The 25,438-nt window shown below is 18.5% G+C and overlaps 1 protein-coding gene across 5 annotated transcripts in view; it reads right to left on the bottom strand.

Moving 5' to 3' along the window:
• Positions 1 to 2,595: 2,595 nt before the first annotated feature.
• Positions 2,596 to 25,438, bottom strand: part of LOC724823 (basement membrane-specific heparan sulfate proteoglycan core protein) — a 318,372-nt gene continuing 295,529 nt past the window's right edge. For 3 of the 5 annotated variants that reach the window (XM_026441751.1, XM_026441753.1, XM_026441752.1), the window contains exons 7-8: positions 3,672 to 3,777; positions 2,676 to 3,100 (exon numbers count right to left, since the gene is read on the bottom strand). In XM_026441751.1, the coding sequence (XP_026297536.1) occupies positions 3,079 to 3,100; positions 3,672 to 3,777 (128 nt within the window). In that variant the 3' untranslated portion in view covers positions 2,676 to 3,078. Of the gene's footprint in view, positions 3,101 to 3,636; positions 3,778 to 25,438 lie in introns of all 5 variants that reach the window. The other 2 variants (XM_026441754.1, XM_026441755.1) reach the window with 2 other exon arrangements.

The following is a 25,438-nucleotide window of genomic DNA, read 5'->3' on the forward strand; positions in this document are numbered from 1 at the left end:
GTACAATTTCTTGTAAATCTAAGTATAAATAATTTATTAGAAAATATAATATTCTTAATAATAACAAGATATGTTTTATTTTAGAAAGAATATAGAACTTATTAAATAATTATAGATAAATAAAACTATAATAAAAAAATAAATAATTGTCTATTAATTTTGTAATATAGGCAATATAAATAAAATATAAAATATATTTTAAATATATTCATTATCTTATAGAATAATTTATAATAATAATAGTAATTGATCAAAAGATTTCTATTAATATTATATTAAATTTTCTCTATAATTTACTTAACAAAAAAATTAAAAATTAAAAAAAGAAAATAATTTCTTATTTTATACTGTTAATATTTAAGTAAATTAGGAAAAAAAATATTGCTGATTTAAAAATAGAAAACAAAATATTATAATGTATAATATTCAATTTTTTTGAAAATTCATTTTCCTATTATGATTTTTTATAAAAATAAGAATATATAAACTGTACAAGAAATATACAGCAATTTATCGTAAAAAAGACGAAATTGTGTAATTTTCATTTTATAAATTGGAGGTAACATATTTTTAAAGAAACATTGTAAAAATAATTTAATTTGATACTAGATCACTTTTCAGAAAAGTGCAAGAGAGATAGGAAATACATATATAGAAGAGAGTAATTGGAAACAAAAGATGGCTAGAATAACGTTATCTGATATTTTGTTAGTTATATGGTAACAAAAAGTATTTGTATTTTTATTTTTCAATTAAGTAATTTTTTATTATATTTTACTTTCATTTTTTTATAATCGTGATCAAATATTATATAATAAATGATATTAAAATATATCATACTTGAATCTAATTAATTGGTACATAAGTATTTAATTAGTACGAAAATATCTTAATATAATGTTTTTCTGAATATGTAAATAAAGAGATACATATTTTGTAATGTATATAAGTGAAAAGATATACATTTTAATGAAACAATTATATAGATATAATTTATTATATTAAGTCATGCAAATTGTTAGATCTATAAAGTAAATTTATTATAAAAATTTAAAAGTTAAATTTAAAAAAAAAAAATAACAATTTTTTCTCTACTAACTAAAAAATTAAAAAACTAAATTCTATCATATTATATTATATGTATATTATTTCAAAAATCACTATAATTTAACAAGAATTCAATTGATACAAAATTTTTTACATATTTTAAATCAAAATGTAATTTTTATTTACTTTCTTTTTTTCTATAATTAATTTTTTTCTATTTTCACACAAAAATTAGATAAGTTTTAAAATTAATTGTAAATTTTAAAATTAAAATTTGTTTTTCGAATATTACATCACAAAGTTTATCAAATTAATGTATGAATACTAGTACCTATTAATTTCTCTGTTCCTTTTGCAAGTTGATCGTTTGTCATTGTCAGACGATACTATTAAACCAGGTACTGCTATGTATCGTTTGATCACGAAAATTATTGCAGCTGTATGTGGAATTGTCACGGTACAAGTAACCCTTGTGAAAGGGCACCTTTTGTCGTGACAATACCACGGCATATTCCCAAACCCTTCTACACATGCATATTGTCGATCAAAAATAAGTCATTTCTGACGAGGAAAGTGGCAATCACGTGGCATTAGCAACAATAAAGGAATGATAGAGGCAATTGGACTATAGCAATTCGTGGAAATGATCTATCGTCTGACTGCATGATTGGATTAGATACTAGATATGACTAGAAATAGTTTAAATTATGTTTCTAACCGTATGTTCAGAATTTATACAGATTAATATATTATTAAATAGATAAGATAAAATATTATTATATCAACAAATAAATATGAATTAAAATTTACATATAAAAAAAATTTGAAAATTATATAACATTCTTGTTTATTAAATGAAAAATATTCTGACAAACATTGCCAATTTTGATTGATTGCTTAATTAAATACTTAAATTATTATTAATAATTATTTCTTTCACTTTTTAGAAATATATATATATTCATTTTAATAAATAAATAAAATGAAATATTAAAATTATAAATAATAATTCTTAATAATAATGCTTTTTCTCATATTTTAATTTAAAAACAAAAAAAAATCTTCAAAGATTTTATAAAAATATAAAATATATAAAAAATCAATATAAAAATTCAATGTAAAAATTTATATTTCAAATAATTAAATTAATTAAATTGAATGTATTAAAATTATACCATGTCAATAAATTATTTTATTTCATAAAATATAATATTTATATATAATAATCTTTTATATTCATATTATCCTTAATAAGCAATAATAGATAAGCAAATAAGTACATTGGATTAATTTTTTTAAACGATTTAAAAGATTTTTATAATCTAATAGTAAATTATATATATTTTGCATGTTATTTTATTTCAATACAATATTAAAAGATTATTCGATTTTATTAAAAGATTATTATTAGATTTAAAAATTAGATATTAAAAATAACGAACAAATTAAAAAATAGATATTATAGTAATAATCTTCTGCTAGATACTAGATTTAAAATAAAATTAAAAACTATAAACACTGTATTTCAAATAAAAAGATAGATATATTACTTATATATATGTTTTATATATTAATAATACAAATTATGAATACATCGAATATTCTGTATTAAATTATATTAAATCAAATTTTTCATACATGAATTTAATTAGATTTCAACTCTTCATATAAAAATGAGATTTAAAAAAACTTTGTGTTTTTTTTGGATACGTTCGAACACAGAACTCTTTATATTGCTACTTTGCTTGTCGCATTTCTTAAACTAAAATGTGTATAGTTCTTGAAAGCAAAACGATTTGAAGAGTACGCGTTTTATTTCGTTTTGCAACACATGAACAGCAAGGAACGTTACTGAAGAAACGTGGCAGTCATCCAACTTGGCAGAAACTCGGTGTACTCGTTAACTACGTTATAACGAGCAGCACGCAAATCCTTGATTATCGCTGATGCTTCCGTGGATCGCATCTAATTGTATCATACTAAACACCCATTTACATGTTGTTGAGTCCTTTTCTCGAGATTTTGGCTGATTCATTTATTTCCGATCTTCCTTCTGTACGAAACAAAAGAAAAATCTTTTTCATGAATCCGTATAACTTATGTCACGGTAAACTGTCGATTAAATGTATCTTTAGAATAAAGAATCATCATTAACAAAACAGTTTCACTCACGTCATTACAATAAATTCGGAACATCTACGGATATCAAAAGAGAAATGGCTAACGACAGTAACGACGGTTTCGAGTAACATGTCGCTATATATTTACTATTGCGGCATTTGGAAGCAATTCACGTCAGTTAAAACGATCAATAGATTCATGAAAATCATAAGAAGTCAGAAATCAGTCAACAATTATTGTTCCCGAATTATTCGAGATTTGATTAGGAAAGTCACTTTGATAATCGCTGGTTTGTCTGTTCTCTTTTCTCTGATCAATTTTAGAAGCAAGATTCAAAGTGATATATATATAAATTATATATTCAATGTTGAAGATGGTTGGTGCTAATAAAGATAACATTTCTTTCTTCCCTCTTGCTCGCATCTTTTCAATTTTTCTTTTTAATTACGAAAAACGGTATTCGCTCACGTTCTTACTGAAAGAATCCGTGATCGACCAGTCACCTCGCAAATGAACCGGCGTGCAGGAGCAACAGGAGCAACGCGAGCGTTCTCGTTGCCGCACCGCTATTACTCGAGTTTCCGTGTTGCATGGCTGCTGGATGTTCTCCTGTAACAAGCAATAAGTCGGATTTTAAGTTATCTTATAAACTATATAAAAGTTTTATTTATCCTATCCAAGTTTTTCTTGAAAGTTAATCAATAGTCTTCTTGAAGCTTGTAAATAATTCATTATAGCGTGATTACGAAATAATGTTATTCTTTAACTCGATATTCTCGACAAAAATAAAAAAAATTGAAAAATTATAAAAAAGTTATAATGGAAAAAGAATTTTTTTGCATGAAATTTTTTCTTCGGGATAATTCAAATTAAAATATCTATTATTATTAGAAAATAGAACAATTTTTTTATTTATATTACTTAATGTTAGTTTAATTAAGAAAGAAATTTTCAGAAAATCTAATTTTACATCTTGTACTTTTTTAAGTTTAATTAATTGAAAAATTTAATAATTACATTATAATTAATGTAAAAATTTATATATATCGATTTAAAACAAAAAATAAAAGAAAAAAGAAATATTAAAAAATTGAAAAATTAAAAACAAAAAAAAACTAAACGAGAAAAATATAAAAGATGCTGAAAATTTTCGCAGATTTTCATTTTTAGCTCGTATATGTTGCCGAAATATTAAGCAGAAAAAGAAGAGTAATAAATAGTTAGAAGAAAAATATACGTATCATGACATTTTATGCATATTTATGTATAGTTTATGTAAGAGTTTCATTAAACAGGACTGCGCTGCGTTATTATGGTGGATGTTCATCGGGTCTTGTGTTTATATGTCTTTGAGTTTATACTTGGAACGACCTGAGGCGACATCGGAGTATTTCTATCACGCATATATTCTTGCCTGTTAAATATGCTAGAATAGAGGAGAATGTCGAGAAAATCGGCTAGTAGAGGGGCCGACTGAATTGTTCAGGAATATATAGAAATATAGAAGCTTATGTCATGCTGCGTTGTGCAATATAGAATGGGATTCACAAATACATTATCAATTTGAGAACTATGTTCCACTTTACGATGTTTTGGATAACTTTTTCACCAAATAGTTGGAGAAACGAATTGATATCGCGCGCACCAACTAGTGGCAATTGAATACGCCACTATGCGTATATTGAATGTGTATGTTGCTTCAAATTTTCGAGGTTCCGATTGAAAGTTACGTGGCTGCTTTTGTTTTGTTGAAATTCCTTCCCATCACTAACAACATAAATGTATGGTTAGTTGCATTTTCATTCGGCAATAGTTTTATATTGTGAAACATAGTATTTTTCGAGAAACATGGCAACAATATAATATATTAATATATATTTTAATTAATAAATATTTTTTCAACTATTATCAAATCAATTTATCAATTAATATTATTATTGTATATATTTTAGTTTTTATATAGTATTTGTGTTTATTATTGTGCCTATTAAAATAATTTTATTTATTTATTATAATTATTATTTATTTATTTAGAAAATTATTATTTATATTTATATTACAAAAAGATCATTTTCTGATCTTAATGATTTTTTAATATGTTAACATCTTGAATTATGAAGATTTTACTTAGCAATTATTATTTATTAAAAAATTATTAACTAAAACTATTTTTTTAAAACAAATTAAATTAGGTTATGTTAATTTTAATCAAGTTTATTGTTAAATAATTGATAGCTAGTTTTTCGATGGCTAGATTAAGAAAATTAATGGAAATCGATTAATAATAATAATCGACTAATAATTAAATTCATTTAATTTTAATTTAAAATGAAATTAAATTTAAAATTAACATAAATTAATTAATGATAAAAAAATTTATTTAATTTTTAACTTTATTGTTTATATTGATTTAGGTTAAATTAGCTTAAATAATTTTTTAACGACGTAATCTATTCTAAATTATTTTTGCTAATAATTTTTTAATATAAAATAAATACCGCCAAGTAAATCGTTTACAACTATTCAGTGCAATAACTTTAAGAACATAATTAAAAAGTCAACGAAAAAAAGTCGAACCATAATGTAAATATTTATTTCATTTTATTGATGAGATTGATTCTATTTTAATATTTTTAAAGTATAAATAGATTTATTATTATTTAATGTTTAATCATTTAATATAAATTAAATAATTACTTAAAGTTTCTTATATTTTTCTAATTTTTCTTTCAAAATCATTTCTATTCAATGTAACTTTATCCTTAAAATTAACACACAGATATATAAGTAGCATTTCAGATTTATCAGGCTTTTGCTTAGGATTCTTTATTTTAATATAATTCTTTGACATAAATATTAATGTATATATACATATTTGATTAAAAAAAAAGTATTTACTTAATAATTTTGAATTAAAAATTATATATAAAATTTTTTTAAAGAAACATTTATATGAAAACTTGCAAAGTGCAATCAACATTATTTATATAATCAATATTGTAATTATTATTACTGTATAAAAGCAACTTAATAGCAAAAATTTCTGACAATATTTATATGTCTATGCTCATTTATTTCTGTAATTTAATTTATGTACATTTTCTGTCGAAATAATTTTCTGATGCTGAAAATTATCGCAATAACCAATGGAAATATGTGAAATACAAAGCATTTTAATTGAGTTATTAACATTACCGTATATTATTAAGAGCGTAACTAATTTATTACATTAATTATAATAAATTAATAAAATAATATAATTCAAATGTCGAATCAAAAATAATTAAATGAAATATATTATTGAAAAGATATTGAAATCTTCTATTGATAATTTAGCTTTTTCATTTTTATATTTATTTTTATGTTTATAACAAAAAAAATATAACAATAAATAATGTAACATGCTTTAATTATTAATTATTTAAGCAAGAAAACATGTTTATATTAAGTAAAGATTAATTATCGTTAATAATAAACATAAAATAATTTGCAAAACAAAAAATTTTTTTTCTATCTAAAAATAAATATTTATTTTTTGTAAATTAAAAAAGTTAAAGAGCTCTTTTTAGAATATATTTAATGAAATATTCAAAGAATCGATATTTTTACAAGTAAATTTTTTACATTATCAAATATAAACTAAAAGTTTAACTCATAAATAATATGGTTACTGGAGATCATATAAAAAAGATAGTAAAAATATTGTTAAATGATGCCACGAGAATCAGAAATTAATAAAGAATATCTTCTTAAGTTCATCTTTTAAAGTTCATCTTTTAATATTTTAGACGAGATTAAAACTTTTATAATGTGCATATTATATAATAGATAGTTTGAATTATGGATATATGTTTAGCAAATGCATGTGTATTGTGCAAAAAACAAAATTAACTATCTAATTTTCGATTATAAATAAAAAAAATGTTATCAAAAAAATTATTTGTTGTAATTATTATTCTTATTTTTATAAAAATTTTTATAAAAATTTAAAAAACTTATTTTCATATTATATATTTTGTTATATTAATTGTATATTTAATTATATTAAATTTAAAATTTAATTTAATTTTCTTTTTTCTGTTTCTTTTTTTTGTTACACATAATTATTATTCTAACTACAATTTTATATTTAAACAAAACAGTTCAAATTATGAATTAAATTATAAGAAAAATTATCAGCAAGAAAGCGGAATCAATATATAATGAAAAGTATAAATAAGTCAATATTCAATAAAAAATTATCGATATTTGAAATTGTTATAAAATTTTTAAAAAGAACAAAATTTGAATAAAACTTTGTTTGTGAAAAAGAAAAAAATATATAATAATAAACTTATTTTAAACTTATTTTAAAGAATAACATTTTTAATTTTACAATCTGTTTTTTAAAAATGATCTTATATCATGTAACAAATAAAAGAGTAAAGATACTTCTCAAAAATTTAAAAAATCTGTAAAGATACTGCAAAACTTTTTCATAAATGAATCCACAATAAAAATAAAGTTAAAAATTAAATTTTTTTTTTTGAATAATTTTCTGAAGCTTATTATATGATTTTTTCGGCAAGTTATTATTGAATATTAAGTCAGAAATTCAAAAAGCACTAAATTTTTATGATTTCCAAACTTATACTTAAAGCTAGATAAAAATTCAATAATTTGATGGAAAAAATTTTTTTAAGAATTATTATAAAAATAACGGGAAATTGCAATTTTTAAAAATTATAAAAAATTTTTTATATTTGCAATATCTTTATGATGTCTTTATAGCCAACTGAATTTTTTAAATTTTTGAGAAAAGGAATCTCTTTATTTTATTGTTTGTTCTTTATTTTGTTGTTATTCTATCTATATCTAAATTTAAATAAATTTATATATAAAAACGAATTTAAAACTGTAAAAATAATGTCAATTTTAAAAAAAGTTCTAATTGTTATATGATTTTTTATATAAAATTATAAGAATTTTATTATTATTTCTACAATAGATCAAATTTGATTTTACAGAAGAAAAATAGTACTATATATAATTCAAAGAAATATTGATAAAAATTAATTTCTTTGATAACTTGTTTATAGCAAAAATTTATATTTTATATTTATTTATTTTCTAAATTTAATTTTATAGTTACATTTAGATTTAGTATACAATAAAAAATCTTTCTATTTTCAAAGAAAAAAAAACTCATTCATTTCATTTCATAGCTATCTTCATTTTGTCTAAATATTAATGTTTTCCACAAAAATATGTTCATATTTAAGAAATAATAAGAAAAATTAATTGGTTCACCTTGTCTTATATTATTAAACAAGTTGTACTTTAGTTTAATCATATTTATATTATTAAATAATTTATTTATGGATATATATATTACACTTAAATTCTATTAGTTTCGAGAAAGGTCGAAAATCAAAATAGCTTAAAGATATTATATCATTTCCTTTACACTCTAATATGTTACATTATTTCTAATTTCAGAGAATTGTTGTCCATATATAAATAACAAAGAAAAATATAATAGCTTTCGTTATTAATTTATATTAATTGTTTAATTTGATATTAATTTGATAAATAATCAAAAATCAAAAATGATAAGAGAATTTTGGTTAAGTATTTGGAATTATTTGAAAAAAAAGAAATATTAATACATTAATAATTAAATGTTAAAAACATTAAGAATTTATAATTATTTTAATTAATCAACTGTTAATATTTCAGTTAAAATAAGTAAAATTAGAATATTAAATTTCTTTTCTATAGTTTTTCTTTTAATAATAGAACATCGATTCAAATTGAGTTCACTTACAAAGCTTCGGGATAACTATCAGAAAATAGGAAAGGCTTATACAAAGTAACAAGCGAAAAATTCGAATATCCGTAGCGATATCTAGCTTTCCAAAGCAATAGATTTTATTCGCGAACACCTCTACGATTTCGCCTGACGCTTTCGTTGGATCGAATATATTTTTTCCCTGAATATTCTGTGGCAACTTGGTCTAATTTACGGTGTGCAATTCAACGAACGAGCGCGCATAGCAAGAAACACTCATTTTTCAGTGAAAACGACTATCAGAAATACCTCCAGAAAAAGTATAAAATCGCAGCTATGGAATAGCAAGTTTCCGCTGTTGCAAATGTATTATCAACAAGAACGTTCAGCTTGTATCCTTCGTTCACTGAATCAATTTTAAATTTTTTATGAAACTCTATTCCTGATTGATAAATGTTGTTCAATAATTTAACGATATTTTGATAATTTAATAATATTTTTTATTATTTTTTCACATAAAAATAAATAAAAAATATAAGTTTTAAGAATTAAAAGGATTCACTAAGATACAAGTATATTTTTCAAATGTGATTCTTTAATTAAATAATATATAAACGAAAATGTTTATTATGAGTTTCGAGAGCTATAAATGTATGGAAAGATCGAGTATTCGATTACTCGGATATGAAAAATCACATAAAATATTTGGCAAATGTGATTATATGTTTTTTAAAAATGTTCATTCAAAATAAATAAAAGGATAGAAAAAAAAAAGAAAAAATGTATAAACTTAGAATTTTATGAAAGAAGTAAATCTTTAAGTTCTTTGAATTAAAATAGCTAAATTAAAAATAAAATTACTTTAAAAATTAAAAATTGTATTATATTTATTTAACATTAATATTATTTTAATATTAATATTATTTAATATTAATATTAATATTATTTTAATATTAATATTAATATTATTTTAATATTATTTTAAAAATTGTATTTATTTAATATTAAAAATATTTGAATTCTTATATAGAATGAACAATAAAATTTAAAACAAGTGAGATGCATATATATATATATATATATATACATACATAATAATAACAGTAAACAATAATAATAATATATTATATATATATATATATATATATGTATTACAATGTATTTGTAGCATGTTATATACTATAAGTATATTAATAGTAATAAATTAATTATTATTTATTGTTTATTACCAATTTTAGATTTCAAAAATGATCCAAAGAAAAGGATATTTCTTTTTTTTCCGTAAACGCTATTAAATTAATATATATAATTAATATTAAAATATATTATTATATATATTATAATATTGTAATATATTACAAGTATTATAAATTTATATAATTAAATCTAATGCTTTTCATGAATTAGGATTTTTTAAATAGTACATATATAATAATTATGTAATATTTAATGAATTAATTCTTTATTTATTTTTTGATATATATAATAATTATATAAATATATATAAATATTTATTTATATATTAATATTTATTTAATTTTATTTAATACATAAATTATAAATTATATTTAACATAAATATGTTTATATAAGTAAAATAAACATACATTAATAACAAAAGTTCATTATCTAAAATTAGAAAATTAAATATCAAAATTATGATAATGATTTATAATAATAATTATACACAAAGAATTATTGAAATTAGATTTTACAAAAAATCTATTGATATATTAAAATAGAAATAAATTAAATTGCCATATAATGTTGCTCAAAAAAATTAATAAAAATTGATGACTATTAAAGAAATTATTCTCTGAAATAATGAAATTGAATAATGAAATTGTATTATAATTAGTAAAAGATTATATTAATCTAGATTTCATATTTTAATTTCTTATATATCTAATTTACTTAATAATATATTTTTAAAATATAAACTTATATACAAAAATTATTTAATCTAAAAATTTTTATATTAATGAAATTTGATAAACATATTTATATAACTTATGTTAAAAAGTGAAAAAATAGAGATTTGTTGTACGAGATATTTGAAATAAAAAATTGAAAAAAATTATTACAGAATATTTTATTCTAAATGATCTATTAACATAATATGACAATTTCAAAAAATATATCTATTGTAAATATATCTTTTGAATTTTAAAATATATTTATGCATATTTTATGTATAAAATGAAAAAATTATATTTATTTACTTTTAACCAATTTAAATATCTATCCAATTATTTTTAAAAAATATATTTTTGTGAAAAAATATACAAAATGAAAATATTTATTATAAATATTATAATAAATATAAATATAATAAATATAATATGTATAAAATTTATATGATTTACTAAAAAAAAAAAATAGAAATATTTTGTAGATATTTATTTAGAAACTTAATTCTTTATAATTTAAAAATGTTATCTATTTAAACGAATTTAATAATACATGTATAATATACATATTATTATATTATTAATAATTTAATAATACGTACACAAAATACATACATAATAAAATTTATATTTATCTAACGATACTCAAACTACTTATCAAAATATACTAAGATCTATATGTATTTTCATACAGCAGTTTAACACAAAGAATTTTATTAAGTGAGAGAGTACGGAAATTTCGGAACTCTTGGCTGGAATAGCTCTGAAGTCTCCTAAAGGGACAAGGAAGTTCATGGAATCCGTCAGAAACACAACTCGCAAAACACACTTGTCTCGCTTTAATTTAAAAGAAGAATGCTATATCCTGCCAACACGTTCCAAGTATTTTATGAAGAACTGCGACAGTTTCGAACATGTCGAGACTTGGACTGTTCTTTCGAAATTTATAAAACAATTTTGACAGTGAAACATAGATTTGAGTCCCCTTTTCTTTATTGAATATAATCCATATATGAATCTTTATAATTTGTAGAGATACAGAAAAAAGAAATATTAAAAATTCAAGTTGTAGAAAAAATAAAATATAAATATATAAAATATATAATATATAATATAAATATAATATATAATACAATATATAATATAAATATAAATATATATATATATATATATATATATATATATATATAAAATTTGCATAATTTTTCAATAATTATTCTCAATCTAATCTAATATTTAATGTTTTCGTTTTCCATGTACTTTTACGAAAGCATAATAATAAAAAAAAACAAAATATATGTTAACATTAAATTTTGTATCAAATCACATAAAGTGGAAATTCTAAAGTTCTCATAGAACTTGAATTTCTATGAGACTAGAATTTTATATATAATACAATTTTTCTTTGTAATAGAAATGTCTATAAATACATACAAGTCGAAATATAAATTTTTAATTTGAGTTATTGCAATTATATCTAATTAAAATTCATAAATTCATAAATCGAATTTTAAATTAAAATTTATTTTAAATTTATATCTTTATAAATTATATCTTTATCTCCATGTCTTTATGATTTCTATTACTTATATTACTTCACAATTGTTCAATCAATCAATATCACGTCTTTTTTCTTTCAAATATTAGAATATTCAAAAATAAAAAATAATTTACGAATTTTTTTCTATAATTTTTATAATTGAAAAAATTTTATTCTAATCCTTCATCCTACATCTTCTAATATTAATCTGTAATGTCATAAAATTTAACTGTAACTGTTTCCATATATCATATTTTTGTTCTTATTTCAAAAAAACTTCAAAAAAGAAAATAAGATAAAATTTCTTAAGAACTCGAAAATTTCAGTTCTTAAGACTCGAGCCATCATAATCAATTGTATTATATAATGTATCTCGTGAAAAAAAAACTCTTTTTTACTTTGTAGATATAAATGCCGCATCTTTAGTGGCATCAAAATTAAATAAAATTAAATTAAGTTCAATAAACTTTTAATATGTATTATATTTAGTTTCTAATAATAAAATTGTTTAATAATAAGAATATATATTTTGTTTATTCTTAATATTTAGATCTTTAATTTATATCTTTTGTTTTACGTAAAAAATATTTGCTCAAAGATTATTCACAAAGGATTAATAATTATTTTTATTTATACTTTTTTTATAAATATAATAGTTTTCAAAGAATTTGGTTATTTGATTATTTAAAATGAACAGTTAAAACTGTTTGTTTGATTTTAATAAAAGATTTCATATAAATTATGCATAAGATTTGCATAAGATTTCATATTCATAATTTCTAATGTCATTAATTCATCGATTGAAGTAGCATACATTAGAATCCTAAATTAGAAGCATAAGTTACATAATCCATCTAACATATTCCTAAATAATGCTTTGCATAAACTTCTCAACGTACATCCTGAACACGCATGCTACTGAATAATAGATGTGAGCTCACACTTCGTTTCTATTGCGTAAAATAAAATTTATCGAAAGGAATAGAAACTGGTACACACATCGTTTTTGATAAGAATGGCATGTAACAGAAACTTTGGAGTATCGGCAAGATTAAATGGAAGAGAACAAACAACACTTTCGGAAGCATTAATCAGACTAGAAATCGTGAGAAAGTGCTTAGGATTTCCAAGATTCAAGATGAAGTAACTGAAGCTTATCTAATATTGCATGTATGTATCAGAATGTGTAACGTACTGGTTCGTTTACGATTCGTTTTAATACCACTATATCAATGTACATAATCTTGGTTTCCTTTTGGTGCCAAGTTCACATTCCTGCGTATGTTGCGGTTCCCATATACTATATATCATTCTCTTGCCTGCATTTATGTCGCATATATATGTTGTATATATATGCTACCTTTCAAGATATCTTATGTTTGACTATCGTTGATTTGGAGCTTGATAAAAATTAATTAATGTCGTTATTATGATATTGACAAAGAAATGAATTTGTAAGATTTTCATCATTTCATTTATCAGTTTCTTATGAAAAGAAAATGAAAAACTGTATAATATGCAACATATTGTATAGTATAATATAATACATGCAGGATTTATTCTATAAATATATTATTATTTTCTTTCTACATTAATTTCTAATTCATTTGAAATAGTAATGTATTTATAAATTATGAAATTTTATAAATTTATACTTTGTAATTATCTTTTCTAGTTATTTTAAACTTTTAAATAAAAAATAAAGTAGTGCAAAAATTGTACAAAAATCAAAAAATAAAATATTTTCAGTGAATTTTTCAAAATGACTTATTTTATATAAATAGTAGTTTGATGATATTTAAAAAATTATACATTATTAAATATATATATATTTAATATTATATTTAATATGTAATATATATTATATAATAATATATTCTTCTTCGTCTATTTTTATTTTATTAAAAAATAATAAATTTGTTTTATTTTGATTTTTTATTTTTATATTATAAAATATAAAATTTATAAATTATTAAATTATAACATTAATTATCATTATAAATTGCAGTAAAATATTATTTATTATTAATTTATTTATAATTATGTAATTTCATTTTTTGAAATAGTTGTCTTATATTAATAATAAAATATATTCAATAATTTTATTGCTGACTTTATGAAATATCTTTAAAAATCTAAAAACTTTATCACATTGTCATCATAATATTAATATAATATTTAATATAAAGAAATATTTCACTATAAATTTTATGACATATATATAATTTATTAATATTATATTTCAATATAATTTTCATTACAAGAAGCAATATAATTATTATTTCTATATCATATATAATATAATATATATTATATATATATTATAAAAAATTAAAAAATATTTTTTCATATTTATCTTTTTAAAAAAAAAATATCTTTTTTATAATACAAATTTTTAATTTAAGTAATGTGCATGAACATTGATAATATTGTATTATATTTCAAGATATAAGTAATTAGTTATAAAAAATATTTCAAAACGTTTCTGAAAGATTGTATTATTTAGTGAATTATTTGAGAAGTCTAATTCTTATTGAGTCAATTTCAAATCAAATATGAATTTGTTCTATATTGTATAAAAGCAGTAGTTCACTGCTAGAACGAATGATAATCGATTAAATTATAAAAAGTAATGGCAAATTTAACAACAATTATAAATGTTCTTATGATCTAGATCATCATTGATGCCGTAAAATTTTTAATATGAAATGCAAAATTTATGTAAATATCATTATACATTTATTATATAAATTTTATATACAATAATTATATTAATTATTATATTATTATTGTATATGTAATATAAATATGCAATAGTTTATTACTTATTATTATTGTTTAGTTTATTGTTAATGCTGAAATAAAAATTTTTTCACAAATATTTTTAATAAATTATTAAAAGTTATATTTTTTAACATGAAATAAAATACTTTGATAGAATTATTCTGTTTAAAAGTCTATTTTTTGGATGTATAGAGTTTTTATTAAATATTATTTTAAAGAAAGTGAATTAGTATTAAAAATTGCGAGATTGAGCAGATTTTCTATGCTTTTATCATGTTCTAGTTTAAGAGTTCCAATCAAATATGAAAAGATAAAAGAAATTCTGCCATGTTTGCACCGATCTGAGTTTACAGATGATAAAAACATTTCAAATAGAAAAACTTTGGCGCCAGTAAGACTTTACGAAAAATTGTCACTTTCAGACGAAGTTAAATCGAAAATACTTTCGGTTACAGTAAACTAACTTATATATTATTAAAGATAAACTGTCAAAATAGTTATACAACTTTTTCCAAGAAGAAGTCGAAAAACTTTTATATCAGTCAAAAATATATAATTATATAATTGTATGTAAGAAAATATATAATAAAATTTTATATTATTATATGAGTATATTATAAATTATGTTTTCTTTTATTTTATTATTGCAATATTAAATTTTATATAATATCATTTTATTTCAATCATCTCTATTCAATTCTTTATTTATTATCCTATATCACATTATTCAAAATCGTATATTTTTTTTATATAATGTAATAAAAAATAAATTTACGATATGTAGAAGAATATGTCTTCAAAAAGCTTGTAAATTATGGTCTAAATATCAATATATGAATTTTTGGATCAAATTCTCTTAAAATTCAAAGCAGATTATTTTGATATGTGATTTACTTCGGAAAGTCTTTTCTATTATCTGAATATTGGATATTTGAATTTCTTATAGAATTAATAAAATTATAGTCTTAATTACAGTTCAGATATATCTTATAATTTTATATTAAATGATGAATAAATGATTTAGAACTTATTTAAACTATTAAAATTAGATATGTAACTGCTTTTAGAAATATTCGTGATATTTTAAAATTATAAATTTTAAATAAAAGTAATTTTAAACTTTATATTAAATAAATTCATTGTAAAATTGTATATTTTTTATTGTTCAGTAAATAATTTATTTACATAAAAAATTTTATTTTTCAAATTTTTTTTTCTAAATTTAAATTTTGGTTAAAAAAATTTTATATTATAAATATTTTATATTATAAAATAAATATATCGAAATATGTTATAAATATGTAATATATGTATTTTCTAGATATTTTTTCATAAGTCGCTACATATTCATTTGTTAATCTAAATCATAATAATTGATTTACATAAATATTTAATTATTATATAAAATTATTTTCTTTTAAAAATCTCTATTTTATTTTGCACATTTTTTCACATTTATCTTTTAATTGCTTGTGTTAATATTATAAATATACAATAAAATTAAAAAGCATAAAGTTAACAAATTTGAAATCAATTTGATTTTTATAATAATTTACATAATATTGTTTAAAAATTGATTTATTATTTATATGAATAATGATACTTAAATATATAATGATTATTATGTAATATTTAAATTTAATTAATTATGTTGATTGTTATAAAATTAAATTTATATTTATGAATCAATATAAAAATAATTATAAACCAATTATTTAAATAAAAAACAATGAATAAATAAAAAATATATAATTTGAAATTTAGAACAAATTTATACTGAAAATACTGAAAAGATGTAAGAAAACTGAATGAAGGCAGTGAATTTATTTTTAACGAAAAGCGTTTCAATCAAGATGCAATTTTGTAGGTAAGCAATTTTGGATTACAGGTAAATCGTTTAACGAGAAGTTTGTTGAATTAAGGCTTTATGAATTAATACTTTGTAGTTACGATGTTGGTATTAAACCGCGAAACAAGTTGTTTCGATTAGAAACTCGATTTGTAATTATATATAAGAAAGCGGTCGAAAATATGATATAATTTAAAAACGAAAAAAATTTTTTATTTAAATACTATTGTTTATTATCAAATATATATTTTTATAATTAAAGTTAAGTTAATAATAATTAAAGTTAAAGAAATGAAAATTTGAATGAAAAAATGAAAATTATTTATCTTTGTTCAAATAAACAATTGTTTTAGAAGATTATTGAAATTATTTTTCAAAGAAACAAATATTTTCAAATTTACAATTTATAGAGTTATGTGAAAATTATAAGAAATAGAAATTTTTAAAAATAATTTATTAGAAATCTTATTATTTTACGTACTACATATTATTTAAGTAATCTTCTCTAAGATACCTTATTCTCTAATTCTAAATTAAATCTAGCTTTCTTAAGATTGAAAAGTGAAAATCAAATTTCTTAGTCGAATGTCTAAAATTTAAATTAAATTAAATTGACTAATTGAGACAAGTAAAAAAATAAATAGACAACCTAGATTATTAAAAATAAACTAGATTAATGAATAAATAATTAATTCATTTTTTCTCAAGTGAAAGAATATCCTCTTTTTTTACAGTTTTAGTGTTTTTTTCTGAAAATAAAAAATAGACAATAAAATAACAAGCTGTTTTTTTTCAGAAATACGATTAAAAATGCATATATAAATTTATGATAATTCATTTTACAAAAAGATGCACATATTTTTAATAAATATTAATTTGCATTTTGAAAGTTTCGAAATTTATAGAATTTTATATCTTGAATTACATTCTTATATTCTGTAACATGATAAACTCGAATTAAAAACATATATATATATATATATATATATATATATATATATATATATATATATATTTTATGTCAACACTTTCTAAAATAAATAAATGTTTTCTTATACATATATATTCCCAAAAATGATAGTGATTTTCTATATTTCTCAAAAGTAATATAATATATCTAAATTTTACATATATATTTATATAAAGTTACATTACTATTACTTTTTAATAATATAGAAAAAATTAAACACAATAAAAATTTCCTTTTTTCTACTGTTTGATTATTTGGAGAAAATAGATGATAGAAAATAAATGAAAATATATATATGTATATATTGTTTGAGAATGGACAAATATTTTACATATTTTTGAGTACTGATTGTGAATTTAATTGTAAAAAAACTTATTAAATATGGAAAATATGAAAAATATCGAAAAAGTATTAATTTTTTATATTTACTTAATATTCCAAAGAAAATTTTTTTCAATATTTTTCAACATCGTATAGTACAATCTTATCTTTTTTAAGAATTAATTTTTAAAATTATATTTTTTATATTTTACAATCTCTATTTTTTATATTTTACATTCTTTATTCTGCATTATATGTGACATATGATTTAAAAAAATAATGTTATTTTAAAATATCAAAAGCTTATAAATATAATGATAAATATCATGGATATTTAGTATGAAAAAAAAATATTATTTACAATAATATTTTAATATTTCTGCAAAATATATTAGAAAATTTGTGTAATATCTAGAAAATAATAGATTTGAAAAAAAATATTCTAGAATCATAATATCTATAAATATTTACATAATAGAATTTTATGATGCAAAAAAAATACAAATTATTTTTTTTTTATAAAAAAAAATTAAGATCTGAATTATTGAATTATTGAAGAAATATAAATTCATGTAAATATAAGAGAAACAAAATTTCATAGATATTTATTAAAACAGATATTTCATTAGTAAACATAATATTTGTAAAAATTTTGAATTTACTAAACATTTAAATAACATAACATAATAAATAAAATAATTTATAATAACTAAAATAATAAATTTCTGGAAAATATTTTATTTCATAATAAATCAAAATTTGAGTTAAAATTTTGTTCAAAGAAAAATTAGAAATTTTTTATAATTATATTTATTTTGTTCTTTTATAAAATTTCAATCATTAAATCAGAAGTGATTATTTGTTATGTGTGTAATTTATAATTTATAATTTATAATTTAACAATAATTCATAATATAATTTAGATAAGAATATAACAAAACATTGAAAAATAATAAATTTTGATTTCAAAAAACATTATCATAATCGTGATTAAAATATAATTAATAAATTAATATAAAATATAATAAAAAGATATCAAAAAGATATAAATAATTGCAAATATTAAATTTCATATTAAATTCATATCTTATATTATTTAATTTTATATATAAAATATATAAATATATATAATATATAATATATAAATATATATAATTTATATATTTATATAAATATATAAATATATAAATTATATATATAAAATTATAAAATTATTATCAATTTTTGTTTGATCAATATCTAAATAAATTTTGTTTCATAAAAAACAGATTATAAAATACAAATAAAAATTACAAATTAATTCAATTTGCAATTTAATAGTGAAATCAGGTGAAATTAATCGACAATTTTATAGTGAATAATGATATGAATTAATATTGGAACAGGGAAATTATTACTATGCATATTAATACTATTTCTATCACTCATGGTATGGTTATATTTATATTACCGCTAATGAAATTCAATGTTCTTATTTGTATTATTAGTGAGATTACATATAACGAACTTGTAATCAGTTTCACAAGTGATAAATTTTATACAATTTCATATAAGTAGACGTAATATGCCATTAAATAATTGATATTAATTCGATTTAAGTAATTAATTTGATAGATATATCTGAAATATAAATGTGTTAATTCATATATGATTTATTCTGATTTATCGAAACAATTAATAATAAGTGCGACATGTAACGTTAAATGATTTCGATTAAAATTGATATAAATTAAAATATTCTATACATTCGGTTAAATGTACATTTTATGCTGTAAACTGTATCAATTTAATATATTTTCTAAATAATTTTTAATATTTAATAATTTTTAAAGAGTTATAGTTATTTTTACAAATATAAAAATATGCGGTTTGAAATTATGATTAATTAGGAAGTGATATACTAATGTATTTATATTTTAAATGATATACTAATTAATTATAATTATTATTAATATAATATTATATATAATTATTATTAATATACTAATTTATTATAGTTTTTCTATAATCTAATAAATATTATTTATAATCTATAATCTATAATCTGTAATCTATAATAATATATTAAATAGTTAAAAAATTTAATATTATTTTTAATATTTTTGAAAATTCGTACAATTATAAAATTAGATAACAATTATTTTACAACTAATAAAAATGATTGTGCATGAGTTAATTAAATGATTTAAATTTATATTTTTTAAATCAATAAAAAAGTTTTATTATTATTGATTTATTATTTATTTCTAAAAAAAATTAAAAAAGAATATAAATTTCAATTTTCATTTTTTTTATCATTTTAAAATCGTTAAATAAAAATATTTATTTATTTTTGAAATTTGTCTTGTAAAGTATATATTCTTAGAAAGTGGAGCAGTTTCTAGAATATTGGAAAAGCTTAAATATGTAATGTAACAAAAACTAAATAAAATATATAAATATATATAAATATTTCGAAGTATTAGTAAGAGTAAAAGAATAAATATTTTATAGTTTATTTTATGTTGTGTAAAAATAATTATAACTTATTTATTAAAAAATAGATTAGAAGAATTCATGGAAATAGATCATAAATATTTAAATAATTGACTAATTAAGATTAAAAATAACATATAATTAATAATATATTATATATATAGTTTTAAAATATTGTTAATATATAAGTATAGTGCAAATAACATTAGTTCAAATAAATAGTTCAAATAAATATTTGATTTCAATATTATCAAAAACATTACAATTTTATTCTTTTATGTCATTTTAATTTAATTTATTGCTTCAAATATTAATAATTAAATAATATATAATATATAATAAATAAAATATTAATAAATTAATGATATATGATTAATTTTTGCAAATAATAATGGATCACATATCAATATTCAAAGATAAATCTATAAATAATAAATAAATAATATATAAGAATTTTAGAAATATTAAGTATTAATACTTATGTATCATTGTAAGATCTAATTAACTTTATTTATTATTTTATTCTGAATATATATATATATTTGAAATAATTAAAAAATAACATGAAAATTATGAAAAAATATTTTTTAAATTTCAAACTAATAATATCTTTACACTAATAAATCTGTAAACTAATAAAATAAATTTTTTTTTTATAAAATATTACTTAACTTTATTTATCTATTAACTTTTATTGACTTTTATTTATTTTCATTGTAATAGTATTTATTTATCATTATATATGAGACTGTTACAATTTCATTTAAAAATATGTTTCTTTGAAACAGTATGTTACATTATTGAAAGAAAATAGTAAATTCAAAGAAACGAGACTAATTTTCGAAAAAAAAAAAAACGATTGTGAAAGGGAACATACAAAAAAAAATTCGGAATATTTTCTTTTCATTCCTGCTTCAAGGATAAAAGTATTTTTAATTAAAGAGTTCTTCCGTAGCTGGAGGCAGTTGTAAAAAGTCTTGGTCTATGGTTCTATCGAATTTCGAGCGAAAATCGATGCTTGGGACACGGTAATTAACAAGTTTAAGATGAAGTTTAAAAACTCGTTGACTTGCTTCGGATTTTCGGGAAAATCGTATCGTTTGAAATTCGAAAAAGCAAAAAGAGAAAAAACGAGAAATACGAAGACAGAAAGAGAGAGAGAGAGGGAAACTATTCTTGATGCACTCGTTTGAATCTCACGTACCATCAAGCAAATAACGTTTCGAGCCTTTCTCGGAAATAAAACTGTCGAGAATTTCGTGGCGTACGTTTTTAATTTCCCAGCGAAAGACGAAATTGAATCTACACTGTGAATAAAGTATATAAGCGTTCTGTCAAAATTTGACCAGCCAAGTTAATATTTAATTAAATTTCTCAACAGACGCTACTTGAATACTCCTATTATTTCCTCTCGTTTTGATTAAAACACAGTGTTTGTATCTAATTACTCTTTCGATTTTTCGATTGTTTATTCGATTTCTTATAATTTAATATAGTTTATCTGTATTTTATTTTTTTTTATTGAATTTTCAAAGAATAAGTTACAAAATAAAAAGTATAGATAAATCTTTAAAAATTTTAAAAATTCTTTAAAAATTTAAGAAAAAAAATTCTGATGATATAAGATAATATTTATAAGTCAATATAAGTTAAATATTTTTAGATAAGCAAAGCATAATTTATTATAAATAAATAATATGTTAAATATGAAAAACATGCTAATTATTTTTAAATACTTCGAAAAAAATGTTTTGGAATTATATTTATATCATTTACTTCAACAGAAAAATAAGAAAATTTACAATTAATGAAAACAGTATATATAACAAATATTTAAAAATTCATTGAAATATGAACATTTTAAATATTTTATAATTTTAAGTATTTTTTAATTTTTAATTTTTACTAATATTTTATATTTTTTAGAAATTTCTAAATTATATTATTGTTATATCATTGTTAATAATAATTAATTATCATAAATATTGAAATACTAAAAAAAAAATAATGATATCATTCCTAATATCTTTTACATAAGTTTTCAACTTTATAATATGTCTATGCGACTTAGAGTTGAAGATTGTTAAACTTTAAAAGTAGATCCTTACTTAAACTTGAAAATTGTAGTAATAAATGTTCTTTCCAGAGTACTGCATTTCCAATTTATTATGAGAGAAAATTTATAATTATATAATTTTTTTAAATACAAAAAAAATTTAAAATAATCATTTCATAGATTTGATAACTTTCGGAATTTTGAATTTATAGATTGAATTTATTCTATTGTTTACAATGTTTTATCATTTTTGTTATATTTGCTGCATTATAATCATACTCCTTATTCAATTTACAACAATTCAATTAATTTTAAAATATTAGCTATTTATTACTGTGATACTGATATAATATTATATATAATATTATATATTTAATAAACTCTTTAGTTTAAAGAAAATAAGAAAATAAAATCCAATATCACAATTCTAAATAAATATTATAAATATATTTTTATAAATATACAATTTATTTTTATTGAATTATAATTTTATTTAAACTATCGAATTATATTATAAATTTAAAAATTTAAGTACAAATTCAATTTATATTTTAAACAATTTTTTACATTCTTAATATATTTCTTTTTTGAATGAGTTTTAAATTCTTTTCTTAATATAACAAAAGTTTATTTATTCTCATTTAACTTTTTGATTTTCATTATTTAGAAAATGATAAAAGTTCCTTTCGCTATTACTCGAGAACTTTAAAAATGTTCTTCTTTGACAATTCGATTTAAAATTCTTAAGTATCTCTTTTATTAGAAATTTTAAAGTTTACTTTATATGATGTTACCTTTATAAGATCTATCATTTCTCCCGCTATCTTTTTATAGTAAAGATATCAAAAAAGTTTTCTTAATATCAATTTGAACTAATTTAATGCTTTGCATAATTCTAATTTTTATCCTTTTAATTTAATTTAATTTAAATCATTAAAACAATAGCTTCGAAATTCATGCAACATTTTTAATATCTATGTGTAGTTTTTTAATTAATAAAAATTTATTTATTATTCTAAAATGTTTGTTAAAAAGAAATTTCATAAGAAATATCGGAATTAATATTTTAATAATTGATCAATCTCCAGAATATTCAAAAATCACAAAAAATGATATAATTACAATTTGTATACATTTGATCTTTTTTGAGATAAATATTATTAAACGCAAAAAACATATTTCAACTACATTTTTAAGAACATTTTCTAATATGTTAACATCTATGAATTTTAATTTGAAAATTATGTTTGAAGATCTATAACTGCAAAATTAACATTCAATTAAAGCATAAAAATCCGATAATGATTTTTAAAGATCGCATTAAATATGTATATATTTATATTATAGAAATGATATATTATAGAAATAAAGAATGAACGAAATGAGATACTGTTCCACAAAATTTTTACCGAGAGATTTAAAACGAATAAAGAGCCGAGAAAATATAATATCGTTATGCACAATATAATAAATTACCGCTTTAGCATACAGTATTTATTTTACCGGCATATTACAAGTTGAAACTGATACACGTTATATTTGCCTAAATATTGGAGAAAGGCTAGCCTATTTCGAAATCTTTTCATTGCTTATTTAGATTAATTCTCGATAATTATTCTTGAGTCGTTTCCTTTTTTTCCATAACATTAACAATCTTTTTAAATTTTACAAATTGGATAATATTCTTGACAATGAAAAATTAATAAAAATTAGAACAGCAATAAGATGTTTTGATGAAGAAATCGAGCATAATTTTAATTTATGCATTATTCGAAAAATAAGAAATAAAATATATTTTATTATTAAATCTATTCAAAAATATATGATCATATAAATTTCTATTTGAACGAAATTCTTATACAAGATGTCTTCATTGCAGATACAAAAATAATATACGAAGAGTAAATTGTTTGATTAAATTAACTAGATATTTATATACAAAAGTCTATATCATACCAACTCTCTAAATTATATATCATTGAAATTTTTGCTATAAATATAAACAATAATTTAATAGAATAAAATAGAAATAAAATATATAATAATAAATATAACATTAAAAATAATATTTCCTTAATATCTTATTTAATTCAAGCTATAAAAATTCTTTTAAAATTAAGATAATTATAATATTTATAATATTATATTATATTATATTATATTATATGTTATAATATAGAATATTTTAAATTTATATTCTTTATGTACATTACATTCATTAAAAAAATTAAATAAATTAATAAATTAAACATGATTGATTAATTTTCTAAATCATAATATGAAAATTTCTTAAATCGATTATTAAATAAAGAAAACAAAGATTATTATAATCAAATTGAAAAAATAAAAGAATAATTATTTTTTAATTATTATATACAATGTAATTATAGTAAAAATATAATTATATTGAATTATAATAAAAATATAAAAATATAATAAAAATTTTTACTAATATGTAATAATATATAATAATAATTAATTTTATAAATATGTTATCAGCATAAGATTTTAAACTTTTTCCTATACATCTATATATCCATCACTTTGAAATATATATGATATATAATTATTGAAATATTTATGATATATGATTATA

The sequence above is a fragment of the Apis mellifera genome, linkage group LG7 (genome assembly GCF_003254395.2).
Source record: "Apis mellifera strain DH4 linkage group LG7, Amel_HAv3.1, whole genome shotgun sequence".
Lineage (NCBI taxonomy): Eukaryota > Metazoa > Arthropoda > Insecta > Hymenoptera > Apidae > Apis > Apis mellifera.